This window comes from Vitis riparia, chromosome 13, assembly GCF_004353265.1.
Source record: "Vitis riparia cultivar Riparia Gloire de Montpellier isolate 1030 chromosome 13, EGFV_Vit.rip_1.0, whole genome shotgun sequence".
NCBI lineage: Eukaryota > Viridiplantae > Streptophyta > Magnoliopsida > Vitales > Vitaceae > Vitis > Vitis riparia.
Window position 1 is genome coordinate 10,925,807 of NC_048443.1, and position 26,967 is coordinate 10,952,773.

General features: G+C 36.0%; 1 protein-coding gene across 1 annotated transcript in view; it reads right to left on the reverse strand.

Moving 5' to 3' along the window:
* The window catches only part of LOC117927983 (DNA gyrase subunit A, chloroplastic/mitochondrial), a 78,808-nt gene that overhangs the window by 22,895 nt on the left and 28,946 nt on the right, over positions 1–26,967 (reverse strand). The window contains exons 5-15 of the mRNA XM_034847727.1: positions 25,963–26,007; positions 25,761–25,859; positions 25,535–25,621; positions 22,421–22,491; positions 21,827–21,935; positions 21,651–21,713; positions 19,145–19,210; positions 18,896–18,984; positions 12,198–12,246; positions 10,475–10,561; positions 5,055–5,148 (exon numbers count right to left, since the gene is read on the reverse strand). Coding sequence (XP_034703618.1) covers positions 5,055–5,148; positions 10,475–10,561; positions 12,198–12,246; positions 18,896–18,984; positions 19,145–19,210; positions 21,651–21,713; positions 21,827–21,935; positions 22,421–22,491; positions 25,535–25,621; positions 25,761–25,859; positions 25,963–26,007 — 859 coding nt within the window. The remainder of the gene's footprint in view (positions 1–5,054; positions 5,149–10,474; positions 10,562–12,197; positions 12,247–18,895; positions 18,985–19,144; positions 19,211–21,650; positions 21,714–21,826; positions 21,936–22,420; positions 22,492–25,534; positions 25,622–25,760; positions 25,860–25,962; positions 26,008–26,967) is intronic.

A 26,967-nucleotide genomic window follows, 5' to 3' on the forward strand; every position in this document is an offset into this window, starting at 1 on the left:
TTAGAGATTCTTTTATCTAATATAAAATTCGCTACTGATGCAGTATCTGATTATAATTCTCAACTTCATCATGTAATTAATACAAGCCTCATGCAACAAAAGTAAAGACTGACACTAACTGAACGAAAGATAGATCATATGAGATATGCACTCAAAGATAATAATATCATCAGCAAGTTTTAGGAGACAGGAAAAAGTCCTGTGTATAAACATGATGCTGAAGTTATCCTAAGCTCAGGAAAGTTGTTAAAGGCACTGAAAGTTGGAAGCACTTAACTCCAAGTTATTGATAATGCAATCCTCAAAATGAAAATAATCACGAGGAAAAGGCATCCATCAACCAAGGGAAAAAAGAACAAAATTTACAAGTAAGAAAACCATTTATAGGCAACGATTTTACGTAGAACTGAACTAGGAATCTTCCCATTTGCAACTCAATTCCTCACCACCTAAGCCAGGCCTCAAAGGTTTAAAAGCAAGAAAACTATGAAACATCAAGTGGTAGACAAATGCCTAACAAAGGCTTCATCACATCTAGCCTCTATCATTGGAGGAAACTCTACTTCTCCATTCTCTGAACAATGAAAACAAGAATAACCAACATTAATCCCCTAGCTAAGTTCAAGATATCGTTCCATATACATCTTGCTTTACTAATCCTATAAAATCACAACCCTCAACTAAAAGTTTTAACCTTTAAGCTTTTGACTAAGTCACACCCAGAGTGTTCCACCACCACTTTGACAGCCATTCTGTCTCAAAAAGAAGACAAAAGGAATATAAAATCCATAGTTTCCCAATGGCATCATTACCTAGAAAACAAAGAGAACAACCTTCAAAATTAAATGTTTGCTAAAGTTTTGCCTTTATCCAAGCAAAAGCTTAGGATGACAGAGTCCAAAAGAGATAAAAGCTGATAAAGGGTAGACCAACTAGTGTTTGTTAACACCAACAAAGCACTCACATTTGAGAAGAGGGCTTTCACAACACCTCCTCTTTTGAGGCATATGCATCAACCTTACCACAGGCAACAGTTTATGCCAAAGCTTTCATGCGAGGGGGCACCATTGCACAAGAAATATGCATAAAACAAAATAAGGGAAGGAAGGATGACTATTAATGATAGAGTAAAGAAAGCAAGTCGTAGAAAATACACCATTAAGGAAAGGACTGGAAGAAGTGCAATTGATGCATATAGGTCCTTTAGATAGCCAAAGTAAGGTTACAACATCTTCAAAGACAAAGCATATGACTAAGGATCTTTTCCAAAAAGAAACCATTGGCCATATGTGCTATAAAAGTAAACAAATTTAACAAAAAAAAAAAAAAATGGAGAGAGGAGGGAAATGTGAAGAAGATGGGTTGCAGTGGCTGGTAGATTTCCTAGACTGATGCTGCAAGTGGAGATTGCAGAAACTTTTTCCTTTGCAGAGTAGACCTACGGTATACTTAAACTTGGTTTCTGGTCTCTGTCTGGACCTTCTCTCATAAAAAATTCCCCAAACCAATCTTCTAATTTGATGCCCTCCAGATGGTCCACCTGCAAAACCAGTTTCCCTTCCTCTAACCAATCAAATCCCTTGATGTCCCTCCTCAATGCCTATGGCATGTGGGTCACCATGTCATATTTAAAACAAGGTTACAAGTGAGGATGCACACAAGCCTAAGTAGCATGTCAGTACAAGGGTGGCATACACACATAAGACGCCGAATGGGTGACTCAACTCGGCAAAAATTGAAGTGTGAGATTTTGTTGGGCTGAGATTTTTTGTCAAAGGGGATGCCTTGAGAAGAAGTTTTCAAGTGTATGAATATTTCTTTCCAATTTTTTTTTTTTTTTTTAATTATAGAAAAATTCATTATGCCAATGGAAGCACTTATGATGTCTTTTCCTATCGGAATGCTTAAAAATCTCTTTAAAGGGGCAGCCACAAAAAAGAGAAGAGGGGAGGGGGTGTTTACTCTCTCTGAGGGTAGTAATAGAACATGGTTGACAACAAGTATGCTACTCTAAAGGCACAACCTTTTTTTTAATAGACAAAAGCAAATTGAATTAATAAACGCTTAAAAAAAAGGGCGCACCCTATGTATACAGGCAACATACAACCAAAAACCCAACCAGGCTGCAGAAAAGAGAGAAAAGACCTATGACAGGAAAGGCTAGTCGCCATTAAGGACACCCAAAAAATTCAAAAAAAGAGGGATTGTCTAATCCCAAAAACTGTTGAGACCACTCTAATAGTAAAAGGATAAAGAGATTCCTCAAACTTTGGTTAGACATCTCTTCCTCCTAGGAAGTCCTTCAATTTTGTTCTACCCAAATACACCCAAAAAGACAAATCGAAGACAATCTCCATACTGCTCTTATCTTCTTCCTTAGCCCCTTAACTTTCCATTCTAGAAGATTTCTCACTGAATCCGGGAACACCCATACCGGTTCGAAAGAAGTTAACAGCATAGTCCAAAGCTTCCTAATCTTATCACAATGTATCAAAATGTGGTCAATCGATTCCTAACTATCTTTACAAAGGTTGTACCTATTAGCCATGGACCATCCCCTCTTCATTAACGTGTCTACTGTCAAGATTTTTCCCCAAACTGCTTCCCAAGCAAAAAAATGACTTCTAAAAGGAGCACAGAGACCCAAGATCTCTTTGGCAAGGAATAAAACATGTTTTCAGCCCTTAACGACTTATAATATGATTTGATACTAAACTTTCCCCTCCCATCATTCTTCCCAACTAAAGAATCCTCTCTTTCTTGAACCTTTAGCGCATAAATGTGTTCTAAAAAAACAGTCACCTCCTCCAGTTCCTAGTCTTGGAAAGATCTTCTGAAATACACATCCCAACAACTGCCTCCATCCCCTTGCCTCGCCATAGGTCTGCCACTGTAGCATATTTGTGGGCTGCAATCCTGAATAGAGAAGGAAAAACATCCTTCAGCTTAGAATCCCCAACCCAATTATCCCACCAAAAACCCATGTGTCTGCCATTTCCAATACGAATACTCGTTCTAAGAATGAACTCTTCCCACCCTTTTCTAATATCATTTGCCCCTTCTTTCTTCGGGAAAAGAACTAAAAAGGTTGCGTTAAGACTTTGAAGCACAGCATTCTGCAAATAGAATTCCTCAAAAACCTACATCAATTCCCCACCCACTATAGGCTAACCGAACTTCCAAAACGCCAATGAGAATCCGTCCGACCATAGTGCCTTATCACCCCCCAAATCTGAAAGAGATTTAGTTACCTCTTCCTCTGAAAATGGCTCCTCCAAGCCCTCATTATCCAAGGAATCCAGACTCCTAAATAACCCTGAGTCCACATCAGGTCTTCTCACTTGTGAATCTTCAAACACAGATTTGAAGTAGGACCCAATCCCTTCTTTAAGCTCCTCCTCATTTTCCAAACGTGCACCTTGATAGTAAGGCTACTTATAAAAATTCCCCTTCTTCTTGCACTAGCCATGCAATGAAAAAACTTGGTATTATTGTCTCCTTCCTTCAACTATAAAGCCCTTGATTTCTATCTCTAGGAAGTTTCCTCGAGGATGGCCAAGTGACTATACTCATCTTTGGCTATCCTCTTATTTCTCCTATCTTCCTCAGAGAGGGATCTTAGCCCTCTAAAGGCACAACCTAAAGCTTCTAACATGAGCACGGTGTGATGGTGAGCCTCAGACATTGCCCTTAGTTGCAACATGGGACACGACTGTGGCACATAACATAAGCTATGCATGCCTAGATAAAAGGAATCGACAAGGTTGGCATGCATGAGCCCACAATGCAATGGATGTAGGCCATGGGCTAAGAAGAGAACTTAGCATACAATGGCTACGTTGCGTCAAGAAAGTGAGCCAATAAAAGGTTTGGCACACGTGGGACCACCTATGCGTACATCAATGGGTTAAGTGACACACATGGGTTCAACATGGTGCAACACTTAGCATTGGTGAAAGATCAAGCAAGGGTTGTTAGATGCTAAGAGCATGACACCTAGAGACGTGAAATTGTGGCACCTTGGCATTAGGGGAAGCCCAAGCAAGAGACTGTTGGCACATCAAGGAAATGAAACCTAGCATGGGATGTTGCAAGGCATTTAGCATGAGACGTGGTAGGTTGAGATGCTTGTTAGACACATGGAACAAGCTAGGAAAATCTATACAAAGACGGGGCAAGTGGTATGCAATGGTGCAACAAGACCTATATTAAAGATGGGGCAATTATTCACATTGCAAACTAGATCCTCCAAAAAATTGGACTGAAAAGTAGTGTGCCTAATATGGTGTCCATCAAATTAGAACGTTGAATAACATTGTCAAACTCAAATGATCATTAAATATAACACAACTCCTCCCAAAACATTGACATTAATCTAAGGATATTGGATCCATAGATCGCCATTGATCACTATTACACATTAGCACCAAGAGATTGAAACTTTATTGGAAACCAAGCAACACATAACCCCCAACTTCATTGTCCCTAGATTTTGTTCCTATGTTCTATTGTACTTGCTCTTGAAGCTTTGAAAGATCCCTCCTTTGTGCTGACTCTTGTTTCAACTTATACTTTTGTTAATGGTTAACATATGAAAGGGAATAAGCTTGGAAAATATTCCACACCTTTTTCAATAACTCCTAAGTTGTAACAGATAAGCTTGGAAAACTTCGATAGCAAAATTCAGATTTTCTATATTTATACATTTTTTAAATATTTGGAGTTCATCATGAGTGCTTTCTTTTCTATGTAGCATCACAAAAATTTTCCATATTCACTGAGAATTTAGTTTCCTCCTTTTTGTAACACTAATAAATAGCACAATGTATTGTAACCATCAAGGTGCATTTCACCACTTGCAAAACCACAAACATGAAAAAAGGAACAACCTCTAGGGAAAAGAAAGCTTAAAACAAATTTCAACAAACAAAAGGTTACATGGATTTAAGTCAAACAAAACAAACAAGAACTATTTGAACTCTGCAGAAAAAATATGCAATCAAATAGGCATCTTGAACAAAAAATTTAATAAAACAAAACTACGTAGACCTCACCATTTCTCAAACCAGTTGATGCCATTGCATTACTTGGAGCTTCCTTAATTACACGAATTACTGCATCCAAATTATCAAGCCCCACCACAATACCCTAAGAGCACATGAAATGTTACTAAACTACTAAAAATGTAGGCATTTCGTTAGGGAGTGACTGGAGATCCTGTTTAATTAAAAAAACCCATTTTTTCTTTTTCAAACTATTTGAAATTTGATAGTCCCGATGCATCATTTGCAATGTAGCCATTCAACAACAATGATTCACAAAGAAATTTCATAGTAACCTACATAGTTAACAAAAACATGCAATGAACCATAAGATATAAAGCAATACATTTTTTTATGTAATAAGTATATCATAATACATATGCCATAGACAATAAAATGATATAATTATACAAGATCCCCAAAGGAGATAAGATGCAGTGATGCAATGATAGATTGATATGGGGCTGGGGGGAAGATGGCACACCACAGCCCAGGAGTGGAACTAAATCCTAAAAAAGAGCACAAGTTCATAACTGGACATAGTTAATCAATATTGGAGGTAAGAAGCAGTCAGTTGTGGCAAAGGAACAGAGATCTCTGATCAGGCTCTCATTAAGGTAAATTAATGAAGCTTCAAATCAATTCCTGAAATGTTAGGGGACTGAATAAATCAGGGAAAATGCAGGTGGTGAAACCTTTGCTTCAGTCCTACAAGGCTGCACAGGAGTGGAACCAAACCCCAAAAAGAGCACAAATTCATAACCGGACATGGTTAATCAATATTGGAGGTATGAAGCAGTTAGTTGTGTTACAGGAACAGAGATCTCTGGTCAGGCTCTCATCAAGGTAGATTAATGAAGGTTCAAATCAATTCCTGGAATGCTAGGGGACTGAATAATTCAGGGATAATGCAGGTGGTGAAACCTCTGCTTCACTCCTACAAGGCTGATTTGGTGTGCCTCTAAGAGTCAAAAAAGAAAGTTATTTGAATAGAGGCAGTAAGGAGCTTGGGGCTAAGGCATTCTTGGAATGGGGTGCCATTGATGCATGGGGGACTGCTGGAGAGCTTGCGGTCTTCTGGGATAGCGAAACCTTGGAATTGCTTGATAAGGAAATAAGGGCTTTCTCTCTTATGTAAACTTAAAATTTGTGGGGTGATTTTTCTTGGGTGTTCACAGGAGTTCATGTTCTTGTTTTATGAAATGAAAGGAAGTCCTTCCAAGAAAAGTTAGGTGATTCCATAGAGGACAGGAACCTGATTAATATTCTGCTGGTTGGGGGAACCCGTAATTGGAATGGAGGTCAACGTGGCCAAGCTTTTTCTCTGTTGGATCCCTTTGTTATTTCTAGACAGTGGGAAGAGCTGTTTCATAATGCAACTCAACATTTGAACTAGACCAGTCCTAGATCATTACCTAATTGTATTTGATGATGGATTCCTAAGAGCTATAAAATACCCTTTCAGATCTGAAAATATGTGGCTCAAGGAAGAGGGATTCAAGGAGCTAGTAGTTGGGTGGTAGGGAAGCTATGTGTACAGGGAGTACTTGTCTCAGGATTCCATTTACATTGAAAGCTCCGAAAAAGGCTCATGCAAGATGCTAGGATGCAAATGAAAGTGAGGATGGCTTGGAAGCTCCAAAACAGGAGGACAGACGTTCAGCCATTTGAGAATATAACAAGCTAGTTGTGTTAGAGGAAACTGCTTGGATCCAAAAATCTTGAGATTTTGGTTGAGATAGGACAGAAACACCAGACTTTTCCATAAATTAGCTAATGCTCATAAAAGGTTTAATTTCAAAGGCAGATTGTGCATTGAAGGTTCCTTGCTTACAGAAGAGGTTGAGCTGAGAACGAGCATTTCGTAATTTTTTTTGTAGCAGCTTTTTGCTGATTCAGAGAGTCATCAGCATAGTATGTGGGATTCTCAAGCAGTTGGTGGAGGCAGACAATACAGGATTAGAGATACTCTTTAGTGAGAATGGAATCCGGGCAGTGCTTGGTGAAGTGAGCGGGGACAGCACAAGGCCCAGATGGCTCAATTTTGACTTTCTAGTAAAGCTGTTAGGATGTACTTTGGTCAGACGTGATTGATTTTATTAATGACTTCCATTCTTATGGAACTTTAGGAAGGAGCATGAATGCCTCATTCCTAATGCTATTCAGATTCCAAAAAAGGGTGGTGCAGAAAATATAAAAGACTTTACGCCCATTAGTTTGATAAGTAGTTAGTATAAGTTTCTGGCAAAGGGCTTGGCAAAAAACTTGAGACACTTATTGGCAAAGTGACTTCTAAGTCTCAAAATGCCTTCGTAAAGGGAAGATAGATCTTAGATGTCTTCCTGATGGCTAATACGATTATGGACGAAAAATGCAGAAGTTTTGAGGCCTACCTTGTTTGTTTATTTTTTTCTTTTTTCTTTTCCTTTTTTTTTTTTTTTTTTTTTTTTTTTTTTGTGCATGCATGTGTGTGTAGCCAAATGAGAAAATACATTAAAAACACTAGAAAAGAGTGCAACAAGGCATACATGATGTATAGAAATCAATTGGTTTCTAGAGTGGACAGCTTTCCTAGTAAGCATTTGGACTACAGTTGGGTGCACCTTTTGAGTCTGTTTTAGTGTGGGATGAAGTTGAAATGACTTCACAGTTGAAAATTACCTTGAGAAAAAAGGTAAACTTATCCTAATAGGCAAATGGATAACATTGACCAGTTGACTAATCAATTGGGTTGCAGAATGGACAACTTTCCCACTGTGTTTATGGAACCACACTTGGGTGCACTTTTTGAGTCTGTTTCAGCCTGGGATGAAGTTGAGGAGAGGCTTAAAACAATATTTGCTTCTTGAAACTCATATTATCTTTGAAAATGTGGTAGACTCACGCTTTTGAAGAGTTTTGATGTGGGATGAAGTTGCAGAGAGGCTTAAAAGAATATTCCCTTCTTGAAACCGACATTATCCTCGAAAAGGAGGGAGAATAACTCTTTTGAAGAGTAAAACAATATATATTTTGTCAGCCTTGGTTATTCCAAGAAAAATATATAGCATATTGGAAAGCATTTAGAGGGAATTCCTGTGGATTGAAGGCCTCCTGGAGAAGAAGATTCATTTAGTAAAGTGGGCAATTAATTATTTAGACAAATCAGACAGAGGGCCTAGGGATTAGTAGCTTTGGACCTTCCAATAAACCCTTGTTAGAAAAGTGGCTGTAGAGATTTACTCTCAAAACACGACACTTTTTACAGAAAGATGATTGTGGAGAAATATGGAGAACTAAAAGAGGTGTTGTTGCACAATGGAAGGTAGAGAGACCTATGGTTCAAGCCTAAGGAAAGTAATACGGAAGGGTAGGATTGATTTTTTTCTCAAGGACAAAGTTTGATATTGGTAATGATCGTGGAGTCAAATTTTGGATATACCATTTGTGGTGATCCTAGGGTTATTCCACCTTGCAATCCATGAGGGGGTTTGGGTTTGGGTTTGGGATTATTGGAATGGTGCTTGCTAGAATCTTAGATTTAGGAGGAATCATTTGGATATAAAAGTGGCTATCGTTGATTCCTTAGTATTTATGTCGTCTACTATTCTATTTCTAGTGGTCTGGTAGACAAACAACATGGAAGACACAAGGATAGACTCCTTCAAGTAAGGTCATATCATAAAATCCCGAGTATTAGGAGATCTTCATCCATGCCTCAGCTAAGTTCTTTGTGTGTGTGTGCGTGGGTGTGTGTGAGAGAGAGAGAGAGAGGGAGAGAGAGAGAAAGAAGTTGTATGGGAAAAGATTTTTACTATCGACCAACTAATAAGGAGATGATGGAGTATGCTCAGTCGGTGTTGTCTTTGCAACAAAGATTTAAGATATGCTGACAACATATTCATTAGTTATACTTAGTCTGTGGTCCTTGGGGTTTTTGAAAGTTGGAAATCATAATTTCTTACTATTTGAAGAAAATTGAGTGCAATTTATAGACTACCTTCTAGATAATACAATCAGAAAAAAGAAGTTAACTCCTATAATTCTGCACCTAGTTAGTGAAACCACCAACTACAATATTCTACAGTTGTACAGTTGATATATACAATATGGAAGGGAATAAATTCCTTGATTTACCATTCCTAAAAGTCCACGTTTTCTAATAGTTTTGCTTGATTGTTAAGGATGTTTTGCTTTATCGGCTTGATGCTTCTTTTTTCTTTTTCATTTTCTTAAATTTGGAGCCAATGCGAGATAATTTGGAAGTTGATCCCTTTATCCATTCTCTAATCACTTCAAGGAGCGTAATAGTAGAATATTTCATGGCGTGGATAAATCTTGTTTCATTGTGAAGGATGTGCTCCGAAAGACTTTGCTTGTCGATAAAAGGAGATGTGTGCCTTGGGCCTTGGAATTTCCTGACAGTATGGGAATTGGTTAGCTAGTTTGTGCAATAGGGTCTACAATTCTTTTCTATTTGTGTGTTGCTTGTATATTTCATGTGTACGTGAGTTACACTCTCTTTTTGTTAGGTGTTTATTGAAGATTTTTTTCCTAAAAAGTTATTGGATTTATTATTTAAAATGTACTTTAAGGTTAGAAATTGATAATAACAGAGAAAAGGAGAGATCAACTAATGTTACATGAAAACGCTACACACTAGTTGTTATAGAAACACATAAAAAAATTGAAAATTTAGTAAATTCATTCTTGCAATGAAAATTGGAGAACTACTATTTGAATGTTGACCTTGAATATGATGGTAAATCTTTCACTTAGAATATTCATTTTTTGTTCCTTTTCTTTCTTGCATTCATTTTTTCTCTAGAGGAAGAAATAATGATGAGTTTGTATTAGAACATCAAAGGTGACACATAAAAATCAACATATCAACAACAAATGAGTAAACATGACCATTTAAAACTTGGAACTAGAAATTCTAGTTGAACATTCAAAAGTTCATCTAATAGATTTCTTACACATTAAATGTCATATTTTTCTAAATTGAATTTGAGAAAATTCTCGTATTCAATGTTTTCATATGTATGATATGGATAAATGTTTATGGTTTAACTCATTTTGTCTTACTATCTTTTATGAAATTGATTAGACATTGGTCTATACTTCATTCTTATAATATAAATGTCGTTCATTTATGTAGGCATACTTTTTTTTCACTCTCAAAAAATAAAATAAAATTGTGATACAAGATACATAAAAGCAAAAAAATAAAATAATAACAATTGATAGTGATATGATTAAGAGTTAACAACTATGCTTATATATTATTTGAAAGCAAAGATCATTGCAAATTCTATTAGAAAAAGAATAAAAGCCATGTATAATGCTATGAGAATCAGAATGAAATGGAGTTTCATGTCGAACTACATGTCATTTTATGTTCTTTTACTAAATAATTTTGGAGAATACCTTTTAAGGTATCTCCAACATACCTCAACAATATGTCTTCTTTCTTGTGCTTGTGACAGCTTAAACCTTGCTCGCCTCTCAACAACAGAGCATCTAAAATCTAAGAATGCCTGTGGATATAGATAGTTAGTTCAAATACATTCCATGACACTAGCACAAACAAAAAAACACAAAAGTAGATTCACACGCGTGCGTGTGTCTGTTACATTTCCCATGGTACATGACAAGTGTGTGTGAGTGTGTGTGTGTTTGTTGTATTCTCATGCTACATGACAAGTGTCTTGAAATTTTATGTATTTTGGGCTCTAATAGAAAAGCAGCACATCTAAATACATTCACAAAGTTGAATATTTTATATGGGGAAAATTATACATATGATACTTTAAGATTTCTTCTAAGACGTTGGAGAGAGAGGGTTAATATGGAAACAAGTATGAGAAAATGCATGAGAAAATTCTTTTCAAAGGATAAGTCAGTTAACAGATAATTCCTTCTATGTGATTCATTTTAAGAAGAATTTGTTCAGGATACTTTGTTTGGAGTTCTAGAGGAATTTGGGTTTGCCATTGTGTTGATCTATTGCTTTATAGTTGTTGCTATTTCTTATGTGTGCTTCCATCAAAATTTAGCCTTATCTATCAGATATAGATTTGATTTTTTCAACCAACCAGTCAGCTTGATCTGTTAAGCTTCAAAATATGTAATATAACATCACACTCTGGTGCAATAAATATTCAAGGTCACCAATCTTTAGTTTATCTTTAAACTTACAGAAGACAAGTATGATATATGATGGATGGAGTAAGGTCTGATGCTCAACTCAAACTGAATATTTTACATGTGGTCAGAGTCTGGTGGCTGCATTTTCAACTAGTTCACATGCAAAACTGGTGTAGGCATCTTCAAGTGTGCAGAAGAAGAAGAGGGCAGCATTAAATTGAGTGCTTCTGAAACTGAGTTTAGACCACAAAATTAAATAAATAAATAAATAATCCTTGAGTGACCTACCAAGTTCTTATGGGTTCAAAAAGATTTTATGAGTTTGGGTGTTCTGGCTGGAAGGAAAGAAGAGGCCCTTCAACAAAAAATATGAACAGAGAGTGAAATGTGGGAGAGAATTCACCCAACCATTATTTCTAATGTTGCAACAAGAAGCATAGGTGTTTGTCATAATGATAACTGGCTGTGGAGAATCTACTATCTTTATATGCCCTTCGATGGAAAATCCTTCACATACCCAAATCAAACCTAAACAAAACCAACTCCTTCCCTCAGTACACACATCATTCTTCCTCCCTCCCTCCTTCCTTATCCCCACCATGTGGAGAAAAAAAAGAGAAGAAAGAAAGAAAAGATTCAGAAAGTGCTGTATAGACCTATCCTGTTCTGTTTCTTTCTTTTCCAGCAATGGACCTCTCAGCCTACCCCCCTCTTTTTCTTTTTTTTTTTTTTTTTTTTTTTTTTTAAGTACTCTTTGTCATACCTCTTCTGTGCATTTGGCAATAATGCCTAATAAAGTTTTTGTTTTTTATATGGGCATAGTTGTAAGTAAATCAAGGAGTAAACCCAATAGAATGAAGTGTTGAAAGTTCTCATTCTATTGTACAAAAATGCAACAAAACAAATAAGGTCATATATATATGCACTGACTTATAAATACCCTACCATCAACTCACACACATGCATGCACACACATACACACACAAGAAGAAGAGGAAGAAGAAAACACTGCATGTAACTAGTCACCTGAAGCAACTCCTTCAGACCCATCAGTTTAGGTTGTCCATCGAGAATACTGTGAATAAGTTAGAGATATAAGGAAACATCAAAGCAAGTCTTAACAAATTCATTTTGGTACATCCTTAGTTGAAAAAGGTGAAATAATTAAAATGGAAATATTATACTAGTAGAGAGATATAAAGGGTGTCATATCACAAATAATTACCATTTCACCAAGTTGCACCAAAAAGTGTCAGTCCTATTAACAGACATACTAAGCCTCAAATGCAGTTGTACAAGTATTGTTTACCTTGTTTATTTGTGATACAAGAACTGTTTACCCATTTTATGAACAAAGAACAGTGTTCATGATTTTTTTTTTGATAGGCAAAGGCACAGAAAAAGTATATTAATAAAAACCGGGAGCCCACCGGCAAACCCAAAGCATACAAGAAGTATACAACAGGTGCCTATAGGCGAAAACAAAAAAAAAGAGGGATACAAAAAACTCACCTACCCTCATCTCTAGCCCAAACCGCTCAAAAAAGTTAATCAAAGAAATAGGCCCTTCAGCTATACACAACTTAGACCAAGACCACAAATTACAAACAAAACAATATTTCAACCTTTGGATCAAAAAATCCTCATTTTCAAAAAACAACCCTATTTCTTTCCTTCCAAACCGTCCAAAAAAGGCACAAAGGGGCTGCTCTCCAAACCTTTACTCGCTTCTTGCCCACAAACACACCATGCCACCCAAAAAAGGCACAATGTACATGAATATAATGCAAGCATATGAGATGTATACAGAAAACCAAGAAAAAACATCAGTCAAACACGCTATCATAATCTTACTGTGACCTCTAGATGGGGATCATAAGAAACAATTGGCATTATAGCATAAAACAGGGCCATCTCTATTTCTAACCAGCACAACTCTGCTTACTCACAACTTCTCCTTCCTCACCCATATCCATCTTCATCTAAATTTGACTGCAGGCATACTTAAAAGTAAACAAATGAAACACAAAACATAACAGTTCATGACACCAGAGTAGCACAGCTCACTTTACTACGTCAACACTTATCTTTGGAATGTCTTTTGTTCTTGTTCTTAGTTTATATGAGTGTATGCCTTGTCTTCATTTTAGTATCAAAACCACCAATTAGAAGAACTGTTGTTGAAAGCATAATGTTGATGGAGCTCAAGAAAATCTGAGTCACACCCAATTCACAGTGAGCTTTATAACCTGTATTAAGAGCTTCATGGCATTCAGCATTGTTTCCTGTTGGCATTGGCCAGATATTTGATCAGTTACCTTAGCCATCATACGCTTTATAATGGCAAATCTACTTATATCATTGTACCAAAGGACCATTGATAATGTGATAAGAGACAGTAAATAAGTCCTCGATATGATGTTTATAAGAAGGGAATGTTTTAATCCAAAAGTGATCATGTTATTAAACAATAGAGAAAAGTTTCTCAGCTATGGATACTAATGATAATCTCCAATTATTATCATTTGGCCATTGAGGTAGAGATACTAGCACTTTTAGAACGTCTACTACAAGCCAAGGCTTGAGTCTTTCCAATCTTTGGCCAGTGAAGATGCTGCTATTCTTATTTCATGGGTAACTAATAAGGAAACAAGTCTCTAGAAGTATGATCCATGACTTCAATAAATTTTTTATAGTGCTCGAGACCTAAGATGCTCTCTCTCTTGGATTCTCAACTGAATGAACCATGAAGTGAATCTTCTGGCTAAGAGAGCAACCAAGCAGGTAACTTCTCATGTAGGAGATTTTTTATCTTCCTGAGTTTCATAGATCGCTTGTAGGCATCATACATTTTCCTTTCTATCTTTCAGCTGTGCAGCTTATCTCCCTTTTCCTAGGGAGTATTTCGCACTTGTTCACTAATTTTTACAGTGCATATGCCTAAAGAATATAAAAACGAAGCTTTCATATTAGGAACAAATGATATCAAAAGTACATAAGAGAGAGAGAGAGAGAGGACATGAGTCTTTCCAAGTCCTCTATCTCAACATCGATGAGGCTATGACAAAAGTGAAGTTCCATTTAAAAGGAAAAGAGCCAAGAATAGATGCCACCAGGGAAATTATAATTGTCACAATGGAAATTGAGAGCAAATAGGTTAATTCTCCCACTACAAGTCTTCTCAAAAGCAAATCATTGCCTCATCCCCCATCACAAAACAGGAATGACATTAGAAATCCTAGACAACTTGTGCCATGGCCTTGTAAGTGCATCGATGTGACCATTTGACTATAATGTTGGCATCCCAACAGTTGGGATGAGTCTCATAGATACGCAATATTACGTCATGCCAAAGAGCATCACTCTCCTTAGGATAACTCTAATGCCATTTTTATAGGAGAGCTCTATTTATTAAAGGAATCTTCCCTATTCCCAAACCCGCTTCCAACTTGGGCTTAATACCTATTCTCAACTAATGAAAAAGGTCTCTCTTTACCTCCTAAGCCTCTTAACAAAGAAACCCTATTCATTTTCTCAATCTTTATCACCACTACTAATGAGATCCCATACAAACAAAGGAAGTAACCAAGAATATGAGACAAACAAGACTGAATTAGGGTTATCCATCCACCTAAAGACAAATATGTTTTCTTCCATCCATCCAATCTCCATGAAATTTCATCTAGCATTGGATCCCCAAAAACATTAGCCTTTTGGTTCCCCCTAAAGGGAGACCCAAATATTTTAAGGGTCACTCGGAAACTTCACATTCAAGAATTGAAGCCAATCTAGCAATCTAATCTTGACTCATGTTGATACCAAACAAAGTGCTCTTGTCTAGATTGATCTTAAATCGTGAAATATGCCCAAGTACCAATAAGATTAGGTTAAGGTTTTGCAAGTCCTCCATGCTAGATCTTGAGAAAAAGATGGTATCAAACACAAACTACTAGAGGGTCATACAAGTTCTACTCCTCCCTACTAAGACAAGAGACTACTCTCCTCTATCCTGAAACATCATCCTACTTGAGACATCGGCTACTATGGTGAAGAGGAAAGTAGAAAAATAATCTCCTTGCCTAATACCTCTAGTTTCTTTAATCCATCCTATGGCACTACCATTCACTAAGACCATGAAATTTTTTGAAAACAAATACCTCCTCATCCACAACCTCCATCTGGTGCTAAAACCCTTCCTTTCTAGTGCTTAATCCTAAAAGTCTCACTCCACATGATCATAGGTCTTTTCAAAATATAAACACGACTCCCTCCTCTCCTAACCGTCACTTCTCATCCATCATTTCATTAGTTATCATTCCTGTATCCAAATTTGTCTCTCATCAACAAAGGCTCCTTGAGATAAACGAATAGTTCCATGAAGGACTCCTCAGATCCAACCTAATAAGACTTTGGCTATTTTTTTGATAGGAAAAGACTTTGGCTATAATCTTGTACAAACTTGTAACCAAGCTTATTGGTCTCAAATTTGAAAATTTGATTGTCTGATTCCTCAACATTAGAGCTATAAAGGTAGCATTGGTACCACTCTCTTCCAAAATGGGAAACTAATCAAACCCTTCTATCCTCCACGAGTCTCCCAACCTTTAGAATACAAATTTCTAAGAAATCATATTATTTCCTCTTACATATTTTGAAGATTATCTACAGAGGCCCCTCACTTTCACAAATCACTACCCTAGCCCACTAACCCTTTAGGATTAGCTCCTTTCTTAGCCCATCCTCTTTGATAACACTTGCATAGGAACGCTTCACTCTGCATAGGCCACAACCCACTAACTTCTCAAATATCACTGCCTCTGTCGGCCTAACCAAGGAATCACTGGAAGGGATTTCTTCCACTGAAGAGATCTCCATCCTTAAGATTTCTCATCATCTTCCTTTAGCACCCTCAAGAATCACCATTACTATGGTTCTTCGATTTGAAGCAAATTCCAACAACTTGATCAACCTTCCTCTACCACTAAATTATACCACCAAAATATGTGTTCTTGATTTTCCTCCGAACTTCTATATGAAAACCAATGACCTCTCCAACTCTAATGCCTTTTTCAACTCCTTTAATAGCCAACCAATCTCTCCTCTTTCGAAATCTAAAGAGAAGACAACACCTCAACTTCTCAAAAATCATCCGTTCCACCTAAAAAATCTTCATTGAAACATCCATACTAGTTCTTTTAAATTCATAATCCCTTTTTAAATATCAATGTTAGTTTAGCCACAAGGTAAGTGAATCAGGTCAACTTGATTATGAATCAGGTGAGACTCCCCAACCCATCAGATTTCCTAGAGTAAAATTTTCTTTTGATATTTTTCAGAAGTACAAGAATGAGATGAATAAAAAAGAGTCAACAATGGGTTGGATTTTGGTGCTTGGGTTAATTTTCATCCAACTATGATGAAAATTATTGATTAAACATTGGTCCACCCATAAGCAAATTATTGATTAAACATGATTTAAGTTTAATATTTCATCCAAATTTTCATCAATTAATAATTTTCTTGTGGCTGTACCAATGATGACCACATCGGATCACATTCCCCATGCCTAATAACAATCAAAGACAAGAAGAAGTTCAATTTTTAAGCATGCAATTTGGAAAATCAAAGACTATGGATCATTCGAAGATTAAGTCCTAGATTGACTGGGAAGGGCCTGTACTCCAAGACTGACTAGGAAGGGCTCGTCATCGAGGCAGGGATCATGATTTTAAGTATTGGTCATTTCCATAACGACATGACCTAGTTGTATCCAGAACAACAGTGACCAATATGTGTTCAAAACACATTCCAAATTCTCCCATGAATAAGCCAAGACAACCAAATCAAAGTTGAGTCTCATTGATATGGTGAATTGCAACACAATGACAGCACCACATTATGACAAAAACTAAAAATACAATGAAAGAATTGAGACACCATTCAACAATCAATAAAATAATGTCTACAACTGCATTGTGATGAATATAATCGAAGAAAATGATAATAATTTGTTTATAGGCAATGGGTATGAATAATGGATATGAAAGATATTTTAATACAAAATTAGTAATGCATATGGTTATGGCTATGGATAATGAGTAATATTTTAATAGAAAATGGGTGATGGGCATGGATAATATTTAATATAACATGGATCATACTATCATAGATATGGATAAGTTTTAATACAGAATAGGTAGTCAAGTCATACTTGGTTTGATTATAAACATTTAGCTTCTAGGCTACCATCTTTTAGTCTCCTTACATCTTGATATTTAAATTATATAAAAATCAATTTAGTTTCCTAGAGCATGAATGTAATTCCATTGTTTTTAGCATAAATTAAAGTTAGAAAAGTAACACAGATCATTACTTAAAAGGTTCAAACAAAATTAAAATAATAATTATAATTAATTGAATTTAGAATAAAGTGATTATATGAAAAATATGTTAACTGAGTTGTTTTAACATCAAACTAAAGTGACCAATTTAACAATCACTTAAAAGTTGAAGAAAAATGTTTTAGAGCAAAAATCATGATTATAAAAAGAAAAAGAGTATGATTAATTAAATTTAGCTTAAAGTGATCACAAGAAAAAAAAAATGAATTTCATTTTGTTTTTTAGCAACAAATTGAAATGACAGAATTTTGAATTCTTAATATTAATATAAACAATCCAAACTTGAGCTTTTATGATTACTTAAACAATGTCAAATGTGATAAATATTAATTTGTTGAATTTATCCAATTGTATTTATCGTTTTACAAATTTTCACTAATTTATAGAATATTTTTAGTGTTTTACTCACAGATTTGTGCATATGTCCTAGTAAACTACCAATTATTCTAAACAGTTTAACCTTATAGGATTTAAGTTTACAATGTAGATCATGCTCTTTAACACTCTCCCTCACATGCAGACTCATACCTGCATGTGGAGAAATACACAATCCCATAAGCAAACAACTATAACTGGCCTCTTTTGGACTTAATAAATAAGGGAAATAAATATGCAATAAGGCTTGAACACATGACTTCCCGCCAAAGAAGGCGCTGACACCATATTGAACTAGAATGTCCAGTATAGATCCAAGATTCTACAAGTCATCCATCTCGATAACTTCTGAGTTAACAATAGATAGCATGACTTTGAACCATAGTAGAGATTATAGCTTTGTTGGAAGGATCAACTCAAGCTACTTCTTTGGCTTAAATAACTTAGGTCTCTAAAAAGAAGCAGGACCTTGGTAATGGGACTTCAACCTCTATAAGACATGAGCTAGCCAATTAGTGGATAGATTAGCTGAGAGAGTTGCCTCACTATTGGAGGTGTTCTTGGGGGAGAACATGCCCTCACAAGCTTTTTACTGTCTGTTGTAGGTAGGCAGTTTACTTTTATTTTTGTGGTTGGGCTGGTTGGTCTTGGCTCTAATTTTCATTTGTTGTTATTATTTCCCTCATAACTCATTGTACTTATGATTCATGAATCAATATCACTTATTTCTTATCAAAACAAAAAGGAATAAAAATACTTGGGTGAACTTAAACCTCATGCAAGTGAACAAGAAAACTGACTTCTATTTACAGAGTGCAAGCTACTAAGTAAAACAGACTTGCTTAGGTTCATGAATCTAAATGTAATCAACATGCGGCATCTTAATTTTGTCTCCATTCTAGATTTTATATATTTATAGGAACAACTTATGACCAAGAAAATACTTACCCTATCATGTTGCAGCTAAAACTAGACTGAAGAGCAGTAAGACGGTACAGTTTATTCAAAACAATTGATGGATCTGATCCCCGTTTTAGCTGAAACAATGAATGAAAACAAATGCAATTGTCAAGATTAAAATTTTCCCTTTCTTTCAGTAAGAAACAGAAAAGGTCATCCCATATTTGGTGCATCATAAGCATGTAAGGCATTAGAAAATTTGAGAAACAAGAGCACAGCACTTGACCTTTCTCATACCTCAATCACTATACGCATTCCAGAACGATCACTCTCATCCCGAATATCACTTATGCCATCCAAACTCTGTATTATAATCAGTAAAGCAAGCATAAGACATGGTCCAACTTAAAAATGCAAAGAATAACATTATGCTGATATAAAAATGCCTAAGGCAAGCATATATGAAAGGAAATGTTTTATTTTATATTATTTTTTTTAAAACAGATAGGTTGAGGTATTAGTAGTCTTTAAAAGCACATCTGTAATTTCTTATGTTTAAAAGTTTCCATGGTTATACCAGTGGAGTATGGAGTGCTCGCATGTAAATATGCTAGGTAGGAAGAGCTTTAATAGGATTCTGGCTATATCTAGCATTTTTATGAAGCATAAAATTTATATTTGGCAGACCCCCTCTCAGGAACAAGAAATAACATTGACCCCCAAGAAAAGGAAGCACAGAGAGTGATATTCAGAGAATTTTTTTGATAGAGAAACAAAAGATACGTCAAAAGGGACACCCTATGTATAAAGGTGGAAAACCAGAGGCAGAGCCATATAGAGAGAAAAATCACAATTCCTTCTTAAGAAAGAAAACAGATATAAAAAAGGAAAAAACAATAATAACACCCTACATAATAAGGGCAGCGTGTTTAGAGGCAGTGCATAGAAGTCAACCTATTTATTCTTGGATTTTCATTACCATATATAGAGCCATTTTTCTCTAACAAATCTTTAACAACTAGCTAGACTGATAAATTATAAAGGACAGTAAATTCATAGATCTCAAAGTGGAGTGGCAGGATAGTGCACATATGCACATGTGTGACTGCAGTGTAAAGCCTGATAATGCAAACATTGAACAGGCCCAAACATGTGCAGAAAGATTTAAGCAGCAGATACAAAAATGCACACACATTACCATAGTGCAGGTTAGTTCTTAAAGGCTGATAATTCAAACTCTGAACATGGCCTGACATACAGAAAGATTTGATCAGCAAGCACGTGTGCACACACACAATACTATACTGAAATTGATTGTCAAAGTCTGACATTACAAAACTCTGAACAGGTTCTGACATATGTAGAGAGGTTTAAGCCGCAGACTGAAACAAGAAAAGACCCACAAACAGAAACCATTCTTGTGAAAGGTTCAAATTCATGACGAAGTGTTCATAAGCTAAGAGTACAAAAGCTTGATAATTCAACTCTGAACGGTACCAATGAGTGAACAAAGATTCATGCCACAGATTTAAACAAGAAAAGATCCATATAACACAAATCACTCTCCTGAAAGGCTTCATTTAGAGCTTGTGACAATGCATTGAGGTAATTAAGGGTACAAGGGAGGAATTTGTTGTGAAGGAACAAGGAAAAATGAAGGAACCAAGAAAACATAGGGTCGTAAACCAAGTGATCAACCTTCAATCTGCATTTTAAAAAGACAAGCAAGCCACCAACACAAACATCCATAAGGCAAAAACATAAAGCAATGTGAACCCAGAATGCATAGGTGCAGCAAGTCATTACCACAAGCATCCATAATGCCAATCAAAAATACAAAAGTTAAAAAAAGTAGATATGCATTTTAAAAAGACAAGCAAGCCACCACCACAAACATCCATAATGCAAAAATACAAAGCAATGTGAACCTCGAACGTATAGACGCAGCAAGCCATTACCACAAACATCCATAATACAAGCCAAAAAGCAAAAATTAAAAATAATAATAATAACACTAACAACAACAATATTAATAATATTCATCATCGAAATCTAGAGGGGGAACACTTGACCATCTTGTCGTAATCATCATATCAATAATAATAATAATCCTCGCAATCTAGATGGGAGTTCTTGACCATCTTGCAGTAATCACCAGATCAGTTACCATGAAGACAAATACAAAATTGTTAAGGTTGAAGTCATCCCACATCGATAAGGAGACAAAAGGGGGGGCTTCCTTTTGCCATAAAAGACTAAGCACATAGGAGTTCAATGTCACTTTGTTCGAGAAGTAGTGGAAGAAAAAAATTGTGAATATGCAAAAGATCTATACGAGGACAATCTAGCAAATGTCTTGACAAAACCAATTAATGAAAAATTCAGCCGGTGTTGATCCGTTTATAGTTTGGTAGTAACGTAAGCAGCATGTGATGGGAAAAGACATAGAAAAATGTTAAGGTTAAAGTCATCCCATTAAGGTTAAAGTCATCCCACATCGATTAGGAGACAAAAGGAGGGGATCTTCCTTGTGCTATAAAAGGAGGCCTCCACCCCCTACACTATTCCTCCCAAAAAAACTTTTCATCCTTTTGTAAACTTTTAGCCCTGTGGAGGTTTCCATCATAATCAAAAGGGTTTCACCACGTAAGTGCTTTTGCACATTGTTTAATTTATTGTTTTATTTATTGCTTTATTTATTGCTCTATTTTCTTTTTATTTTCTATTTTCAAATTATTGCAGCAGGTATAATTTCATAACAAAAATGACATCTAGGACAATCTTATACATACTATAACCATACCTTATTTTCCACAAGCTCAGCAATTTTCTCCACAAGTGAGGATTTGTTTGTCTGATAGGGGATCTGCTTATTCATAAAATATGAAATAGAAATAGCTTTTAACTCAACTTTTCTATAACAATTTCAAATTGGATAAGCTTATTAGATAGAATGCCCCTGAAAACTAATATACCAACCTCTTTTATTATGACTGCAGTCCTCTTGGTTTTAGAGTCGAGCAATTCAACCTCAGTCTTTCCTCTGACTATTATACGTCCCCGCCCAGTTCGATATGCCTCTAAGATGCTTAACAAGATTAACACTTATTAGAATATGTTCCATGTGTCAGTTTACATAATGACTTATACATGAAATCAGAAAGAAACATTAAATATATAAAAGGGGAAAAATGGTGCAAAAAGTGGTCAAATTTTCCAATGTAGCCCAAAGTGAGTACTTTTTTTCTCCTTGATTCACTTTAGTTTTTCCTGGTAGAGCTCTTCAGCTGATCATGATTACATATTCTACTTCAATTTTATAAGCTTGAACAGCATGAAGATCAGAAAATTCAGCAATGCCCTCATTTTACTCGAGTTCATGCCTGCAGTAGGATTGTCTATAGTATATATGGAGTATATGAGCGAGATCAATGCTTCACTGCTATAAACAAGCTCCCAAGTTGAAATATAACTTAGAGGATGTAAAAATGGATGCTGCAAGATTAGAAAGATTTGTGGGAAGGTAAAGATTAAGTCTTTGCAATAAAAAATGATTAATCAAATTCAACCTACCCAATATTTCCCATGATTAGTCCTCCAGTTGGAAAGTCAGGTCCGGGCATGTATTCCAACAATTCTTGCAGCTATTATAAAGAAAAATAAATGTGAGAGATAAGAAAGAATAAAATAAAATAAAATAAAAAATAATTTTGATAGAAGAGGTTAACATTCCTAATCCTGTTTTAAAGTATTCAAATTCTTTTCTAATCATCTCTCACCATGATGAAGCCTAAGCCTGAATACAGATGGCAGGAGAATGGTTATACATAACTGCATGCCCCAATATTTAAGAACTAATTGGGAGTCCAAATAGAAACCTCATTTTCTTGGGGAAACCAGAATATCATAATTGCTTTTAAACTATATATATAATATTAAAAATAAATAAATAAAATAAACCTTTACTTCATACTGAGGTAAAGAAGGGGAAAGACCACATACAGTCAAAGTATGCAGAAGAAAAAAAAATAGAAAAAAAAGCAAATAAACAAAAGAGAAAAGAGGGAGAGAGAGAGAGAGAGAGAATCACACACGGAGAGTCCAAGAAAAATAAAAGACGAACCAACACCAAATTCCCTAGCATTACCTCATGAAAAGAAACTCCAGATTGTAAACGATTTTAACTTCACTGTGAAGCCTTGTCTATCCACTAAAAGCTTTGTCCCACTCCTTTCTTCCAAATTGTCAAATAAATGGCATGAGTCCCCTCAAATACCACTAAAACGGTTCCTTCTAACTCTCAAACTCAATGTAGGCAATAATTCTAATGCTAACCTTGGCATAAACCAAAGAATTCTGAAAAGAGATCAAGTTAAAGTCCACAAATCTGAGGAAAGCTTACAATAAAATAAAAGATTTTCCACCAACTCTACCTCATTCTTGCACATCAGCAACCAAATAAGAATGTCCTGATTACTACTTATCAAATGATCCCATAAAGGGGCGCACCCATGTGCATAGGATGTATGCACAGTTTCCATACAAGGCAAAAGGAAATAGAACAACCACAGAAAAAAAAATTAAAAAAAAAAAAAAACCTCACCTACAGATGGCCTAAACTCCTCAAGATGCTCAAGCTATCAATGAAATTTAGGAAAGAAACAAATAACAACCATCATAACATCCCTAAACCAACAAAATAAAGATTGAATGGAATATCTTTAATTTTCAACGTAGTGCTCTCCATGCTTTCAAATATTGGTCAAATTTTGCATTTTAAGCACTAAGAAATGCAAAGAGGGGCTAATTTCAAATGTCTTTGGCTTTTATGCAAACTTGTCGTGCCACCCCAACATCTCCTAGCCATTATGAGAAAGCACCCAAGAGACCCGAAACATGAAAACACAAGCATCCACAAACAGTGGGCCACCTCACAAAGGATGAGGATCTAGTTGGTTGTCTCTTCGCTTAGTTCACATAAATAGCATCAAGTTGACCAAAATCCAACTACATCTCACAAGCTAATCGGTTGGAAGAATTCTCTCAAGTTGCCTCCCAAGAAAAGAAACTAACCCTATGAGTAGCCTTTGAGACCCAACCTCCTCAGCCAGAAGAGAACAAGGCGCACTCTCACCTCATGTGTTACAGAAGGACTTAATAAGGAAGCAAGCTTTCTTAGCTACCCAACCCACCAAAATTTTCCTCTTCTTTTTCCCAACTACCAACTTATCAATACTATTATTCTAGATAACAAGTTAGATGTGCCATAGAAAAGATGCGACCATACCCAACTCCTAATCATGAGAATTCCCTTAAAACAAGGCTACAATGTCCCAAATCAGCTTCTGCCATGAGTCAAAGCCAACCAGGCATTTATGTGTAAAGTTATACGAAACAGCACCAAGAAAGAGTCTTTTATAGGCACCCTCGCCACCAAGCATCATGCCAAAACTTGGTTCTTTTATTGTCATCTATAGAGAAGCTCGCACTAGAATGGAATATTTTTCATCCACTTCTAATATCTTTCCACAAACCAACCTTATCTCTTTTTAGACTCTATAGAAGTCCAAACATTAAATTTACTCAAAATTGCTCTCCTCCATAGATTATTCAGAATTTCTAACATTTACAACTCTTTCCCACAACTAGTCTATTTAGCACTAAGATATTCCCAATGCCAAACCAAACATCCTCTCATTATAACAAACAATTGACCATTTGACAAGATGTCTTTCTCCACTCACATCCGCAAAAGAACTCCCAATATTTTCAAGTCTTATGCTAACAACTAGAGGAATCCCAAGCCACCCCAAATTTAATGGAGCACACAATGACAAATCCAAAATTCTAAAAAGGCCAAAGGCAAGCTCCTTATCTTACAGCTAAGAATGGGAACCACTGAGTCTAAATTCTCCATTTTGCCTACTGGAATCAGCTCCTCTCCTCCAAATTATTTTTTTTTTTTAATAGGTAAAGTGAAAGATCTATTAAAAAGAGACACCAAAGAAGCATCTCAAAGTATAGAATACCTATACACCCGTCGTCGAAACGGCCAAAAGAGGAAAAGAAACATCCAAACAGACAACAATAAAAAAACCTCAATAAGAGCCCAACCAATCAATAAAACTAACTAAAGTTGAAGGATAATCATCTATAAACAGTTTTATCTCCAACCAAAGGGAATACACAAAAGAAAATTTCAGTCTCTAGACCAAAAGCAGGTCATCATCGAAGGTCATTCTGTTCCTCGCCTTCCATACCGTCCAAAAGATGTGTAAAGGAGCTGCTCTCCAAACCTTCTTGTACTTTTTTCCCACAAACGAACCATGCCAACTGAGAAGAGTCTCTCTAACCAACAAAGGAAGCACCCATGATACCCCGACCAAAGAAAAGAACATCTCCCACAATACATACCCCTGTTTTAGCACAATGAATAAGAAGGTGATCTACAGTCTCTTCATTCTCATGGCACATAAAACATCTATTTGCTAAGGCCCGACCTCTTTTTTGAACTAAATCCAAGGTATGTCCCTTATAACTAAAGAAAATTAGACTTGCTATCAGGAAAAAAATAAAAAATAAAGAGAACTAGACAGGCAGTCACACAGATACACAAACGAATAGAAAAGCTTGACTTTGAGGAATATAAACACAACAGTTTAGTGAAACTAACAGTTAAACATATACCGTGGCTTCAGGATTACGAATTAGCACGCAAAGCACATCTACCAACTCTCCAATATTATGTGGAGGAATATTAGTGGCCATTCCAACCTGAAAACATGGAATGTTTCTACAATGAATAAACAAACCGGTAGTTGAGAACAAGAAACATAATTTTCAAAGGTGAAAAAGAAGCAGAATCAAGGCATAAAATACTGCTAAATCCCTAAAAATGCTGAGATGGAATCACCGCAATCCCAGAAGAACCGTTCAACAATAAAGTTGGGAGCCGAGCAGGTAGAAGTGAGGGTTCTTTTTGAGAATTATCAAAGTTGGGCAGAAAATCAACCTGCAAGAAATAGAGCACCAGGACATTAAGATCGTGACAATGATGACAAAGTCAGAACATGGAAATCATAGATGAGTTAACAATGTAAGGAACAGCACTTAACAGTATCTTGCTCTAAATCTGCCAATAACATTGCTTCCGTGAGTGCCTGCAAAAGTGAACCTAAAGGAAATGAGATCCTTTCAAATAATCTATAAATATGGGAAACTATTATTCAATATAACACACAATAGAAAACTGTCCTATGCTTCTAAACAGAAACAAAATAAATATAAATTTTTGTAATAATTAACAGGTAACAATTTTTCTGTACATCAGGAATGAAGAAATTATCAAACCTGAATATAGAATGTCATTGTCAGAGTAATATACATTATCATGGTTCACAACACATAAACCACAAACTTTTTAGCATCCACATAGAGAAGGTAATAGAACACCTGCCTCTCTTTTTTTTCTCTTTAAAATTTTCTTTTTCTTTTTTGGAGCAAAAACAGCCATCTTCATTTATCTTAAAAAGATAAATACAAGAAGGATGGGCAATCCTTCAAGGATGTACAAAAGAGGTTATAAAGTAACCATGTGCCAATCCCCACAAGGAGGGGATAAATACAAAGAAGAGAAATATCACATACTCAAGGAGGAAGAAATTCTCTTACGAAGGAGGCCAAATGTTTAGCTCCTTGTTTGGTTAACTAGTCCTTGATTTGGTTGGCTGAATGGGGAATCCAAGAGAGGGCGCAACCACGCACCCTAAGAACATCTAATATTTTGTGCATCCAATTGTCAAACTTCCAAGAACCTCATTCCTTATTAATGCATCAAGATATAATAATAGCAGAATCTCCCCCTACAAATAGGGTGGAGAGGCCTAAAGCTTTTGCCTACCACAAACCCTCCAGCAATACCAAAATCTCTACCTTAATAGCCAACCAACACCCACTTGCTTGGAGAAAGCTCTTAATACTGTACCAAAGTGATCTCTAATCACCCTCCAATACCCATCTAACCAAGGTTACCCAAGGAACATTCATCAAAACTGAACTTTATTGAACCTACTAGAGAAGGGGACCAACTAATCACAACTTTCTTCCTCGACCTTCAAGGT